Here is a 13,596-nt window from a genome sequence, read left to right on the forward strand (position 1 = left end):
AATGTTTTGACAATAAACATTGACATGTTTTATGCAATCCTGCCCCCCTAGACAAAACGCACTTTTTGATCGAATCGGAAATCGAATCCGTCAAAACTCCATACAAAAAAGGGGCTTTTCGACCACTTTTCGACTGGTTTGCGATTGTAATTTGCACTTTGTAAAACGCACTTTTTGATCGAATCGAAAATCGAATCCGTCAAAACTCCATACAAATAAGGGGCTTTTCGACCACTTTTCGACTGGTTTGCGATTGTAATTTGCACTTTGTCTAGACCCACTGTAAAAGGAATTAAGATACTTATCCGGATGCCATTCTGAACCTATTCTTAATCATTTATTCATTATAACACCTCATCTCTCACTAGCACATTTTGATTTGTAAAATTAATGGTAACAAAACAAACTTTACTACTCAGCTATCTGAATTTCAACTAGTTAGACAGGCCCTTTGACACAGAGCTTCACACATAATTTTGCAAATAGGGCTGTATTTGGCTTAAAGACGGCGTGTTAACACTACCCGCGCTAGTTTCAGCTGATAGTGACTAATTCGTTCTTCATTACGCAGCTTAAAAGGCCTAGGGCCAATTTACACTGGCGTAGTATTTATTTGGCGTCTAAAAGCAAAACTATTGAATGGTGTTGATTGGAAGATGGTAGAGCCTGATTTAAATCTCTGGGTCCTATTCTTTAAGTTTTTCGATACATCGAATGATGCTATTATTTTAACCAGTATTGGCTCAATAATAATAATTACAAGCTATGTAATGGAGTTACGTATACTTTTGTTTAAATTTATATTAGGATCCAACCCCATACCTACTCCGCTCTACCCCAGATATTTTGGAAATTAGTAACGTAATAATTACACTTCCATAATTTTAGCTTCGCAAAATCGGGATTTAGTATAGAGCATTCGCAATGTGCAGATGGCTTTATAAACGAATTAATGCGACCATGCCTTCACGCCGCGCCGTCTGCCATTAGGGCGAAAACCGACGCAGCGGGGTTACTCCGAAAAACGTTGTTCGAAGTTTCGAACGTTGCCATCCTTCTCACGCAAAGCGAGATGCCAGCATGTGCGACGGTGACAGATAGACCTAAAACTACGTAAACAGCGTTTCGGGGTAGCCCTGTAGAGCGGCCATTGCGATAGACAAATGAGCCAGCTTAATCACCCCTTTAATGGAACACGTTAGATTCGGATTGCTATCAGAGTGAGATGGATGGCTTTACGAGGAATTTTCGTGGTTCATAAGTTATCAAATACAAAATTTTAGCATTTTACACACATTTTCAAGAGAGTACTGTAACGGGATTATGTAACTTTTTATAAGATAGAACATCATCTTTTTCATTTTTACCAGATATAAATTCATCGAACAAAATGGCACTTAGTCTCCAACTTTTTTTTCTAAGAAATGGCAATGTTTCATACAATAATCGAAGCGCACAATTCCACGAACGTGTGTCTCGCAAACAATGCGTTATGATTGACATCAGAAAATGATAGATTAAAAGTATGGCAAAGAAAAAATTGGAAAACGTAAAAAGCGAACAGTGAATTTCAATTACGGATCGCGACGTCAGGATTCACTTCATTTGTTTTTTTGTTTACCTGTTTGTACCGACAACAACGTAATACCAAACAGACATTGTTTTTGCAAAACCGCCTCTGTTTTAATTACATAAGATTCCACAGTGTTAAGCTTGATGTTCTGTCATCTCTACCAATCGTTTTTTTACTCTGTAAGAATAATATTTTGGTGTGAAAAGTATTCGATCCCTTTTGTACCCTTTGCACCACCGGCCTGCACCACTGGTGGTGCAAAGGGTATTTTTTAATCCCTTTTGCACCACCAATAGTGCCGCCCTACCATTAACTGTAAAACGATTATCTATAATCATATAATATTAATATTATAAAGAGGAAAGATTTGATTGTTTGTACTGAATAGGCTCCGAAACTTGGACAGATTTGACAACATAACATAAAAATTAATAACAACCATTCATACCTACATACAACGAATAATTCCTAAAGTACCAGGGCAACATAATCATAAAGGAGCTATATCAAATTCTTCTTGGTTGATCCGAGAAATAAACATGTATCATAAAATAGCTCCTTTATGGTTATGTTGCCCTGGTACTTTATTCGTTGTATGTAGGATGTAGGCCCGGGGTATCGTGGGTCTGAAGTGAAATGTTTATAGGCACTTACACACACACAAATTAAAACTTTTAGGTAGGTTTTGATTTATTTATAACAAGTAAATTATTAAGTATTTTACAGTCTACTACTAGTTTTACAGTCGATGGTAGCACAGCACTATTTGTTGGTGGTGCAAGAGGGATTTCAAAATACCCTTTGCACCACCAGTGGTGCAGGCCGGTGGTGCAAAGGGTACAAAAGGTATTCGATCTACATTTATTGTCTCTAAGCTATTTTGTTTGTGTATGAATTTGTTAATTAATGGTTTAAGCTGACCCAGTTTACTTAGAAACGTTGTATAATGTAGATACGAGCTATGAATATGAATTTTCTTCTTTTCGGATTGTTAAGAAGTTCTCTTTTCTCGTATTATTGCATAACGTTATTAAGAAAATGTAACTGAATATTTGAAATGTAAAATCTTTTATTTTATTTGTATCTTAGTCGTTTCCTGATCAGAAATTAAGTTAGGTAGCTTGATGTACAGTCACGGAATGAAAAGGTTCGTCAGTTTTCAAATTGATTCCTTCAACGAATCGCGAGCACATATTACCTTTTGAAACTATGTTACAGAATAATCTCGAGTTAGAGAAAATAATCTTTAACTGTTCGTCAGTAAAGTTCAAAATTATTCAGATCAAAGTTGTTTGACGATTTATCTTGTCAAGATTATTATTATGATTGCTAAACTAAAACCTTCTTGTTGGTTCAACCTGCCATTATTATTTCTTATAAAATAAAAAAACTATTGTCAATTGGTCAATGTCATCATTGCATTGCACTGATGATGGGATAGAAAAATAAACAAGCAAAACCTTATTCGTTAGCAAACGTCATATTTATTTAAATGTTAGCAGCACTGTTTCTTGCACTGTTATGTTGGCAGGTTTGACTCTTACAGTACCTAGTGCAAGCGAAAACCGACACTAAGGTGACGAACCTTTTCATTCCGCGACTGTACTTTTGTTCGTACAACGGTTTTAAGTAACGGGACAAATAAATGTTATGCTACATAAATGTTTTTGGAAATAAATGCAAGAATTATTTTAACGACTTACTTCATTGACCCACATTTTTTTACCCTTTTCTGAACACTGTACCTACTGAAGTTTGGCAATTAAACACAAAAAAATCTGCAAAAAAATTTTTATAAGTAGGTATGTACACGAATGCCCAGCGGCGTTAAGGATACCAGGAACATAAAATAAGAAAACCTGAGTTAATCACCACACACAAAATAAAACTACACAATCTGTAGTAGGTCCAGTAATAAGGCTGAATAAGCAAAAAAACAACGTGTTTTCAGTCTTAGGATTAGTGAAATACAGTGGAGACGATTCTATAACATATGTAAATAAAATTGAGATTATTGAAACAAAGCAGCAAGCAGTTCGACCATGGATAATGTAAGCTGTTAGTGTAAGTATTTATACAATTTCATAACATAAATATGTGTATAATGTGACGATAATAATCCTACTTATAATCTAAATAATGCTCGTCAATCATGAGTCAAAATGCCCAAACTTCAAAGAGCAAACCCTTTGTACACAAAAAGCAGGGAACTTATAATGAATTTTCGATGTCCGCCTATCAATCCAGGCTGCGTCATGAATTCCTGAAAGTTTAAGCCAAATCATTATAATACTCGGTTGGAACTACCGTGAAACGAAACTCATTATTATGCAACCACTCAATACTAATAATGCTCTGAATCGGATCTGATGCAGTTCGTTGTCACTCTAAACATGCAGTCTCAAATAGGCAAGAAGTAGATGCATTCATAATTCTTCAACACCAGCCATATTAAATGCTTTTGCAAAACCTTTTGCAAAAGGGTGGTTGTCAAAATCAATATTTACAAGGTAGTATTGGACTAAGCAAAAGTTTAACTTACTAGGTATATTCGTAACAGTAATTTTTATGGCTTTGCGTTCAAAGACAAGCCCATTTGTCACGCCCACTGCGATTACTGCCCATCTGTCCGCCGATAAAGAAAGGCGCAATAAATCCAGATCTCAATAAAGCCTTAGGCCTAAGCTACACAGCCAAGGCCTTACCCTAAGTAAGCCTTGTTTGATTAAGGTTAACATGAAACGTGTGTAAATAACATTTTACGTAGATCATTGTTTGAAATAAAATTAATTTTTTTATTAATGCTTCTGAGTGAAGCTCACTTCCACCATCGGCCTGCTTATTATCTCTTTCCATCAGGTGAAATGCAAACCAAGAGCTCCTCGTCAAAAAATGCACTGGCAGATTATTAGTGTTTCTAATAAGAATCAATAAATCCAACTAACGCCCGGTTCACACATGTCTCCGTTTTACTGTTCCGTTTTATCATGTACGTTTTTTTTTCGTCGATGGCGTATGTAGTTGTATGAGCGACTTCACACATGACACAGTATTCTGTATACAGTAATACCAGGCCTGTTCATCTCCGCGAGTTTACATCGAAAACAAAACACGCACGATGGCCCACCTACAGGATACTAATCGACAAGGCCTCACATACGAGCGAACATTGAGTCACGCACGCGTATTCTTGTGTATGATGGAAGAAAATAAAGAAAATGGTGTACTAAATACTGTGCAGTATTTAACTGCCTAAATAATAATAAAAACACAGAACGTACTTTTTTAAGTTGCCTCAAGACACTGAGAGGTAAATAAGTAGTTAATATTATTCATGATAATTCATTCTAAATCATGTGTTTCCTCCGCCATTTTCCGCAGTTTGGCACCTCACGTCACATCATTTTACCGAAGTCAGCCCTATAGCTTCGGCGCAGTGCCGATCACTGACGTTTGTCAACAAAATGGTGCTTGACTCTTGAGACAGGCTAAATTACACCATATTGTTAATTACATTGAGCATACATTTTTTTAAATACTTTCGCGAAGTAAAACTTCTGTACGTAGTACTTATTATTATTCTGTGGTAATACATACAAAAAACGCACACGATAAAACGCACAGTAAAACGGAGACATGTGTGAACCGGGCGTAAGGACACAAAACAGAGCTTACAATGCAATTCAACACGCTACAGCCTTATGTATCTTTCTTTATAAAGGAAAGTTCTAGCCAGATGCTGTATTATTACGTCCCCTGTACAAAAATAGGTGATAGAGGTAATACGTGATAAAACGGTTTCCTTTATCTGCTCTAGTGGAATTTGGACCAATACAGTGTGGCGACGAGAAAATCCTCTTTAAGGAGAACGCGGAAACGTAATCCTGAGAAATCACCGTAGCCAACGTAAATAAATGAAATTTGTATCAGATTGTTATTTTGTTTTGTGAAACGAAGCGTAACATAACAGCCGCACAATGTTTTATTAATTTATTGTCTTGAATAAATAGTTAGTTATAATATTATTATAATAAAAATAGTTTGTCAAGTAGGTACGCCAATTATAACTAAGTTATTTGGTAGGTAATTTTTATCATCATCTACCTTATCTTCACGATGACTCTAGATTTAGATACGCGATACGCTTCGATGTTTTCACCCGAGGGTGAATTTTCCGGGTGGCTACACCGTTGCAAACTACCAGACTGGACATTCATATAGAACACAAGTGATCGTGAGATGGCCTTTGACGAGCATAAGTCCGAGAATCATCACAGTTATGTTTGCTTGACGCTGTTATACCTACACACTCACCTAGTACAAACAATATTGCGACTCATCATTCGACTCTACTATTTTAGATTATTAGATACTATGTGACATCTTTCTTACGAAAATGGCCGTATGTATAGCTCTACATTCTTAAAAGAATGTGATTAGTTTAAAATGAAATTAAACCAATCCGATTTAAATTCGTTGGAATTTAAATCCTGTTTTGAGCTTTGTTTACCCGTGGGTAAAACCACAGCACACAACTGGCTCGATCATATATCTTGTTCTTCAGTGAAGAACGCAACACAATTTATTTAAATTTAAATCTTGATCCAGTATTGTTCGCCCGTGGGTATTTAAACCACAGCAAACAGCACAAGTAACACATATTGTGCACATTATTCTTTGTCAAATCACGGGACAGGCCATTTAATAACGGCGCATCCACGGAAGTACGGACGGTACTGCTCGAACGTTAATGTACGCAAATGGTTGGGAATTTGTCTCCGGTTTGACGAGGGTTCCGTACGGCAGATTGCGTATTACATTATGTAACATGTTTCTTTGAACGTTTACCTAAAATTGGGCCAATGTATCTATGTTTTGATCCAGCAAGTGTTGAGAATTAGCAAGAAAAACCAATTATTTCAATGTCAATTAACCTATGTTATAAACTTCCTCACAACTATCGCTCCTGTACGGTATAATGTTGATATTTTTCCTTTATCCCACTTCTTCATCACGGGTGGTAAAAAACACAACTTAAAAAAAATAGCTTTCTGGGTAGAACTATCTGTTATTAAATGTAATGACTGAGATTTATATCTATCTAATTCGTGACACTTTTGATCGTTTTTCAGCCAACCACGCATTGAAAAATTTTTTACGTAACTTTAACCTTGCAAATACAAATTCGACCAAAAAATTAAGAACATATTTTTTATCCTGAAAATTTTAACTTTTCAAGCTGTTAACTAACTATTTCATCGGAGGTACGGAAACATTCAGACATGGGTAATGCTGGTAATGCTCACCTGAAACTGGAATCGTGTCGAAAAATGTACAAAGACATTTTACATTCAAAATATATTAATGCTGTCTGTGTCACATTTCTTCCGAGTTTTACTCCAATACTTTGTAATTACGTCACGTGATAGGCTTCAGGGCGCAGAAATGAAAAAAAAAACCTACCTTCTTCAAAGGCTGTCTCTAGCTTTTGTCCTTGCGGATGATAAAAAGAAAAAGGTATCCACGTGCTTTGTAATAATTCAATTATTGTGGAAACATTTTCATCCAAAACTAACGAACGCTTTTTGCAAAGGAGAAATTATTGCTTGCTTTTGTAGAGTCAACATTTCAAATAATCCCAGCCGTTCATGTTTGCCCCACATTTATTGAATTTCTCCTTTATAACATGTCCGTTTAAAAACGAAGGATTATGACCACTAATGAAAATGTATGACATCAATCGATGTTCTGTTCTGCAAAATCGGTTTTTCGTTCATTTCAAAATTAGGTATGTGCCAAGATAGTCACTTCGCTTAGTTGTTAGGTAGAACCTTATCATTGGACTACAAATAGTTATTAGCAGACATCATTTTGATACTAATTCCCAAAATTGTGTATCAATAATAATTCTTAAGTCCTGTATATCTTTCTCTGGTCCAAAAATGATCATAGCACAAAATAAAGTTTGGTACTTGTGTAAATGTGTACTCTACATCCCAGAATCTTTCTGCTACTAAACTTCACAGTTACAATGAACTTTGACACTATTTTGGGGCATTTTGTATGCCCAATTCTTATCTATTTAGTTTAAGAGCGTTTACGTCTAGCGTGGCATGTCAAGTTTAGGTAATTTCGATGCAATTTTTATTCACACTAAAATAATTGTGACTGTGTGCGTGTTCTCACGCTCTATAGTCAAACCAAAATACTTTGATCCACCATCGTAAAAGTGTGCCAGGCTGTCAAGTGACAGGTCAAGGAAACTATAAAATCTTCAAATCTTCCACCACCGACTCCATATCATGGTATACATTAGTCCTAATAAATAATAAATACGTAAATTATTTATCAAATAGTAAATTATCAAAGGTTTTTTACTATTTTGAGAATATTTTATACAGCCTATGTTCAGCAGAAAAAAAATTGAATTTTAATGGTGAGAGATTTTTTCAAATCGGTTCTATTCAAAACAAACTTTTCCTGTTTACTATTCTTTTTTTATCCGGAAAATGCATAACATTTCATACCCACCAGCTGCGGGGGCAGCTAGTGGGTTATGTGGGGTTCTTCCTACCAGAAGGTGGGTAGCCCCTACACCCACTAAAAACCTGACTGTTTCTGCCATGATCCATATGAGTGATATGAGGGAACGCGGGACATCGCCATTGGCTGTTGCCTGTAGCATTCGTCCTTAGCCGCCACCAGACACCTCCATGTCTAGCGACCGAGGCCTGTTAGGAAGGGACAGTTGGAGACCATAAGCTGTCCTCTTGCGCCCAGGGTGTCGGCGGCGGATAACCGGAGTGTCGGCTGAGGCCTCTCGCTCCCCCTTTCCACTGCTTCTTTCTGTGAAAGAACACTTTCACAGAAAGTAAGCACACTATACCATAAGATTATTTGTCTCATCATATATTTTATACTAATGTAGATATTGTTTCCGAAAGCGAGCGGGTTCATTCCGTACCTGTACGCTTCATGCGTTCTCTAGCAAAAGCTGAAAATCAGTGTTCTGCCCTTTTGAGGGTAGTGTTTATACTGAGCTCTTTGCTTTTTGCATCGCTGCGGCACACATCACTGTGACGCAGGGAACTATTTGAAACGCTAGTCATCTTTATCTTCTGTTGTTTTGTCACTTTTGTTATGTTGCAAGTGTTGAAATTATTACTAACCTGTGTAACAAAATACCAGTGGTGTCACCTGTAGGCCTAAGATGCGCGCCGTGATTTTTATCGACGTCAATTTGTATGGGCAAAATCGATAAAATGGCGTGATAACCGCCTATCACGGCGCGCATCTTAGGTCTACTAGTGTGTTTCTTAACTAACTAACTTTATTTCGATATTGAATTGAATTTCAATAGCAATTATACATAATGTGTATGTTAAAAGCATTAAAAAAGTGTGTGTTACAACAAATAAACAATTTATCTATCTATCTCACGCCTCTTCCCGATTGGTAGGGAGAGGTCATTTCCAACCGCCGCTCGTTCGCTTAGGCTGGGCACTGTTGGAGCGTGTCAGTCTGCTGCGGTGACTAACGTGCCAAGACTGCAGTGTTAACTGACAACCATCTACAGGCTCTCGGCCTATACGATGGAGGAATGGCCCGAAGCACCCATGGCCCGGTAGAACCTGGGTCGCCCTATGTGTGAGGCGATCATGCTGCTTGACGTTGCCATAAACACATCAAAACCTTCAAGACCTACGCATGATAACAAAAACATACAAAAACTGGTACATAAATACAGCTGAATAAATATCCACCTCGTGGCGAAGTTGTTATGGTATTCAAATGTCACGTACCTACTCTTTAAAATCTAATTTACGTTTATTAATATATTGAACTCTTAATGTCGATGTATCGAATTGTTTTAATGATCTCCTTATTAAGTAAAGCATTATGGTCTTTGTTATCAGATGGTTAAATGGCGAGGCGGAGTGGGCGGAACGCCCGCCGAGCAGCGCGAGAAAAACCCCGGAGAATGGTACTTGGCGATCAGCTAGCACGCTCGGCTGGCACGAAAGCTCCCGAGCCCGGGAACCCAGGCGATCAGAGAGCGCCTTAGAAGGCAATTCGGGCCTAACTTGGTTACAACGACAGCAACAGAAACTTCGAGAACGAAAAGAAGCAAGGGAAAGAGTCGCGCGGCTGCCTCTCGAGTGGGACACGGCGACGCGACATGTGCGGCGATCGGCCAGCCATCGGTAATTAATCGCCATATGGTCCGATGATTGTTTTATTGCGCTTGCAGGCGTTTTAAACAATTTATTTTATTGTCGTAGGGTGGACGGCTACACTAGCGACACAACCGCTTTTGCCGACGACGACGATGACTTCAGCGTGCCTCTACATGTTAACACGGCACGAACTCCCCTCAGGACTGATAGTATTAGTCCTCAAGCTCCAGACAGGTAATTAAGTGTGTCCATTTATCTTACAAAATATGTTAAGGACCCATTTTACGTATTAGAACTGACCTACCTATAACTGTTTGTTTTACAGAACCTCATCTAGGAAATTCATGTATGAAAAGATGACGATGCGCGAGTGGAGTACCAATACGACACCTACGAGTACTCCCGTGCCAGGTTTATTGTCACTTGCGGAACCCATCAACAATGGCGATAGTGTAGTAAGTTGAATTCATACATAAGTTGACGAGTTATCTACTAATATGTAAACTACATCTAGAGTTTCCTTACTGAAAACATACAACAGCGAAGAATTCATTTGCTTTCCTGACTCCAAAAGTCGTGTCGAGTGAGGAAACGTTTTTACCTACATATATACCATAGGTAGCTTTTTACAAACCGTAGCTAGAGCCGTGACTAAGTAAAAGTATCTTCGGTTGTTCTTATACAGTGTGAGTCACGTTAAAGTGTACATATGAAAATAAATGAAACTAGACCTATTTTTATCGACAAAAAAGTGGTCAAAATTTTTTTGAGATTTTTTTTTAAATTATAAAATTTTTTTTCCTCCAATTACTTATGTAAAAAAAACGTAATAACTTATAAACTAAGCGGTATATCTTGATAAAATAAAAACAGTAATAATGCTAAATAACAGGCGATACTAAAAAAATACATAAAATACACAACAAATGCCAACAAATAATAAAAAATGATACTTTTTGAAAAAAATCTGCTTATAAATTCGTATTTTTTTGGTTATTTGATAAATTTCTCCGAAAAATGCCCCTATAACAGGTGGTTTTTATTACTTTTTATTATTCTCTATCGTATTATCTTTGTAAAACTAAAAATTGCATGTCTCTATCCCTATTTCATCTATTTTCATATGGACACTTTAACGTGACTCACACTGTATACTGAGTCTCTATCCCTCTGGTCTAGGTTCGCGAGAGGTCCGAGAGCTGGTCGCGCTCGGAGTCGCGCGCGGGCACGCCGGCGTTCCCCACGCACCCTCGCACGCCCTACCCGCCCACGCCCACGCCCACGCCCTCGCTCAGCGCCCGCCCGCCGCGCTCGCCGCCAGTCACCAGGTAGGATATGTCTACAATAATTAGGGTTTTATACTGAAGATAAATGGTGTAAAAGTACATCCTGTGCTAGAAAAGAAAAGAGGAAGGCCTATACAAACACCATCTAACATAATTATTTGTGATTATTTTGTCACTTAGCTTTCGAGTAAGTAAAGCAATTCGATCTAGAATATAGATGCTAAATTTTGAAGGGACAGGAAGAAGCTAGATGTAGCATGTTGATCACATTTTAGATCTCAGCACGCGAAAGTCTGTGACTGCGTGATCATCAATGGTTCATTGGCTTTAATATTCTTAAGCATTTGATAGGCTCTCGCATAGGCCTACTCGTAGCTACCAGTAATGAGTAACCAGTTTCATATCATGACAGTCATAAATTGCACGATTTTACCATGACACACGAATAAAATAACCAGTACACGGCTGTTTGGTGTGGTGTACATCACTTTAATTAAATAAAGGTCATGCGTAAAAACTAGAGCAATACTAGCCTCGTGTAAACAAACAACCGAAAATAAACTGTCGGTCAATCTCATTTGCCTTGATTTTGTTTATAAAACCAGCCAATTTCAAAAAATATAACATGACGTTTTGAAGATAATAACGATTTTAACGACACCATGCACAACAAACTTAATAGCTAAACTCATCGTAAGGAGAAAGGAAGTCAGCTTTGATTCCTAAGCGCGACAAATAATTAATAGGAGATGTACCTATGACTGACTCTGTGATATATAATGGTTGACCAAGTTAAATATGTAATTTTGAAGAGAAAGTCTTCAAAATTATTGTGGTGCATGATTTTAATCGAGACATTCCCTTTCGCCGTTTATTTATAGCTTTTATTCTATTGTGAGCAGGAAAGAGCGCGAAGGCAGCCCCGAGTCGGAGTACCGCACGTACAACGGCAGCTGCGGCTCGCGGCGCTCCAGCCTGGGCGGCAGCGCGGAACCACAGCACGTGGCGCCCGAGCGCGTGCGCTTCGCCCGCGACACCAGCCACTACTGGTACAAGCCCAACATCTCCAGGGACGACGGTACGTGATGTCGTGAATCTTAACTGTGCTGCATTAAGGCGATAATAGCCTGGCGCTCCAGCCTGGGCGGCAGCGCGGAGCCGCAGCACGTGGCGCCCGAGCGCGTGCGCTTTGCCCGCGACACCAGTCACTACTGGTACAAGCCCAACATCTCCAGGGACGACGGTACGTGATGTCTTGAATCTTAACTGTGCTGTATTAAGGTGATAATACTTAGCATGGATCTGAGACGTGGTCACTTGCTATGGGCATCATAAGAAGGCTCAATTTCACCCAAAGGGTGATGGAACGTGCTATGCTCGGAGTTTCCCTGCGTGATCGAATGGACTCTTTTATCGAATTATTTTTACTCTTTCATAAGTCTTGGGGATAAAGTCAAGCTGTAGGTCATAGTAGCATAAAATTGTACTTTGCCAGGTACTAACGGTTACCACTGTTAAAATAATCTTATGTAAAATATCTAATAGTCTGCTTGTTAGCGCTAACTGCAAGAGTGATTGGTGATAATAAATCACACAATTACACATTTAAATAACAACTTTGTATGTATCGACACCTCTACATTACGCAGACGTGGGTGTAAACAGCTGCGATTCTGTTAACTAATGCAGACATTAGCATGCAAATATTTATTCTAATTAGGCAAAGTGGTTTCCAAAGTGTTGCTGTATTTTTATAAAATACCGGTTAAAATATCTGCCTTTAATAAAATCATATGAAGTATTTTACAATACTCAAGTAGGTACAAGTTTCCTTATTCATAAACTTGACTAAGCATAGTAAAAACATTTATTTCCATTCATATCAAAGGTCAAGTCTAATACTTAAGTATCTATAAGAAACCAAATTGATCGTCGTACTGCATGCATGCTATTGTAGGGAGGAAGGAGCTTTAGACCACGGCTCACCTACTTGAATGCCCCTTGCATCTCAACGCCTGTACAAGAGAAGACTTGGCTAGGGCATGCAGTGGGAAATGCGGCCTATCGCATTTTTCGGTCGGGGCCATTGTAGTGCTGATTATGAAAGTTAAAAAAGACTGAAACCTAACAGAACTTGCATTGCCTATCTGTAGTAAGTAGTAACGATCTGCACGGCCTTTAGAAGTTTAGAAGATGACTGATTCAACATACGCGTCTTAAACTCATTAAGCGACATGTTTGTCAGATAATTATTAATAGCAGAACTGCTTTATACAGCTGTAGCAGCGCTGCAGCCGCTAGAAGAGGGTTCCTTCATCGTGCGCGACTCGAACTCGTTCCCGGGCGGGTTCGGGCTAGCAGTACGAGCTGGCGGTGGCGTGCGCCACTTCTTGGTAGAGCCGACGGCGCGCGGCGTGCGCCTACGAGGCTGCCCCGACGAGCCTGTCTTCGGATCATTGTCGGCGCTGGTCTACCAGCACACGGTTACGCCGCTTGCGCTACCGGTCCCGCTGCGGCTGCCTGACAGGTAAGCTGACAAAATGTCTTACACCAAAGCGAA

The 13,596-nt window shown here is 38.8% G+C and overlaps 1 protein-coding gene across 1 annotated transcript; it reads left to right on the forward strand.

The window, feature by feature from the left end:
* The first annotated feature begins 9,165 nt into the window (after nt 1-9,165).
* Nucleotides 9,166-13,582, forward strand: LOC114355709 (tensin-like). Its single transcript, XM_028308680.1, has 7 exons — nt 9,166-9,197; nt 9,490-9,777; nt 9,856-9,984; nt 10,076-10,205; nt 10,930-11,078; nt 11,939-12,114; nt 13,314-13,582. The coding sequence occupies exons 1-7, from the start codon at nt 9,166-9,168 to the stop codon at nt 13,565-13,567; spliced, it is 1,158 nt and encodes a 385-aa protein (XP_028164481.1). The 3' UTR covers nt 13,568-13,582.
* The last annotated feature ends 14 nt before the right edge of the window (nt 13,583-13,596 follow it).

Source organism: Ostrinia furnacalis, unplaced genomic scaffold (assembly GCF_004193835.3).
Source record: "Ostrinia furnacalis isolate ACB-3 unplaced genomic scaffold, ASM419383v2 OfSCF2491, whole genome shotgun sequence".
Lineage (NCBI taxonomy): Eukaryota > Metazoa > Arthropoda > Insecta > Lepidoptera > Crambidae > Ostrinia > Ostrinia furnacalis.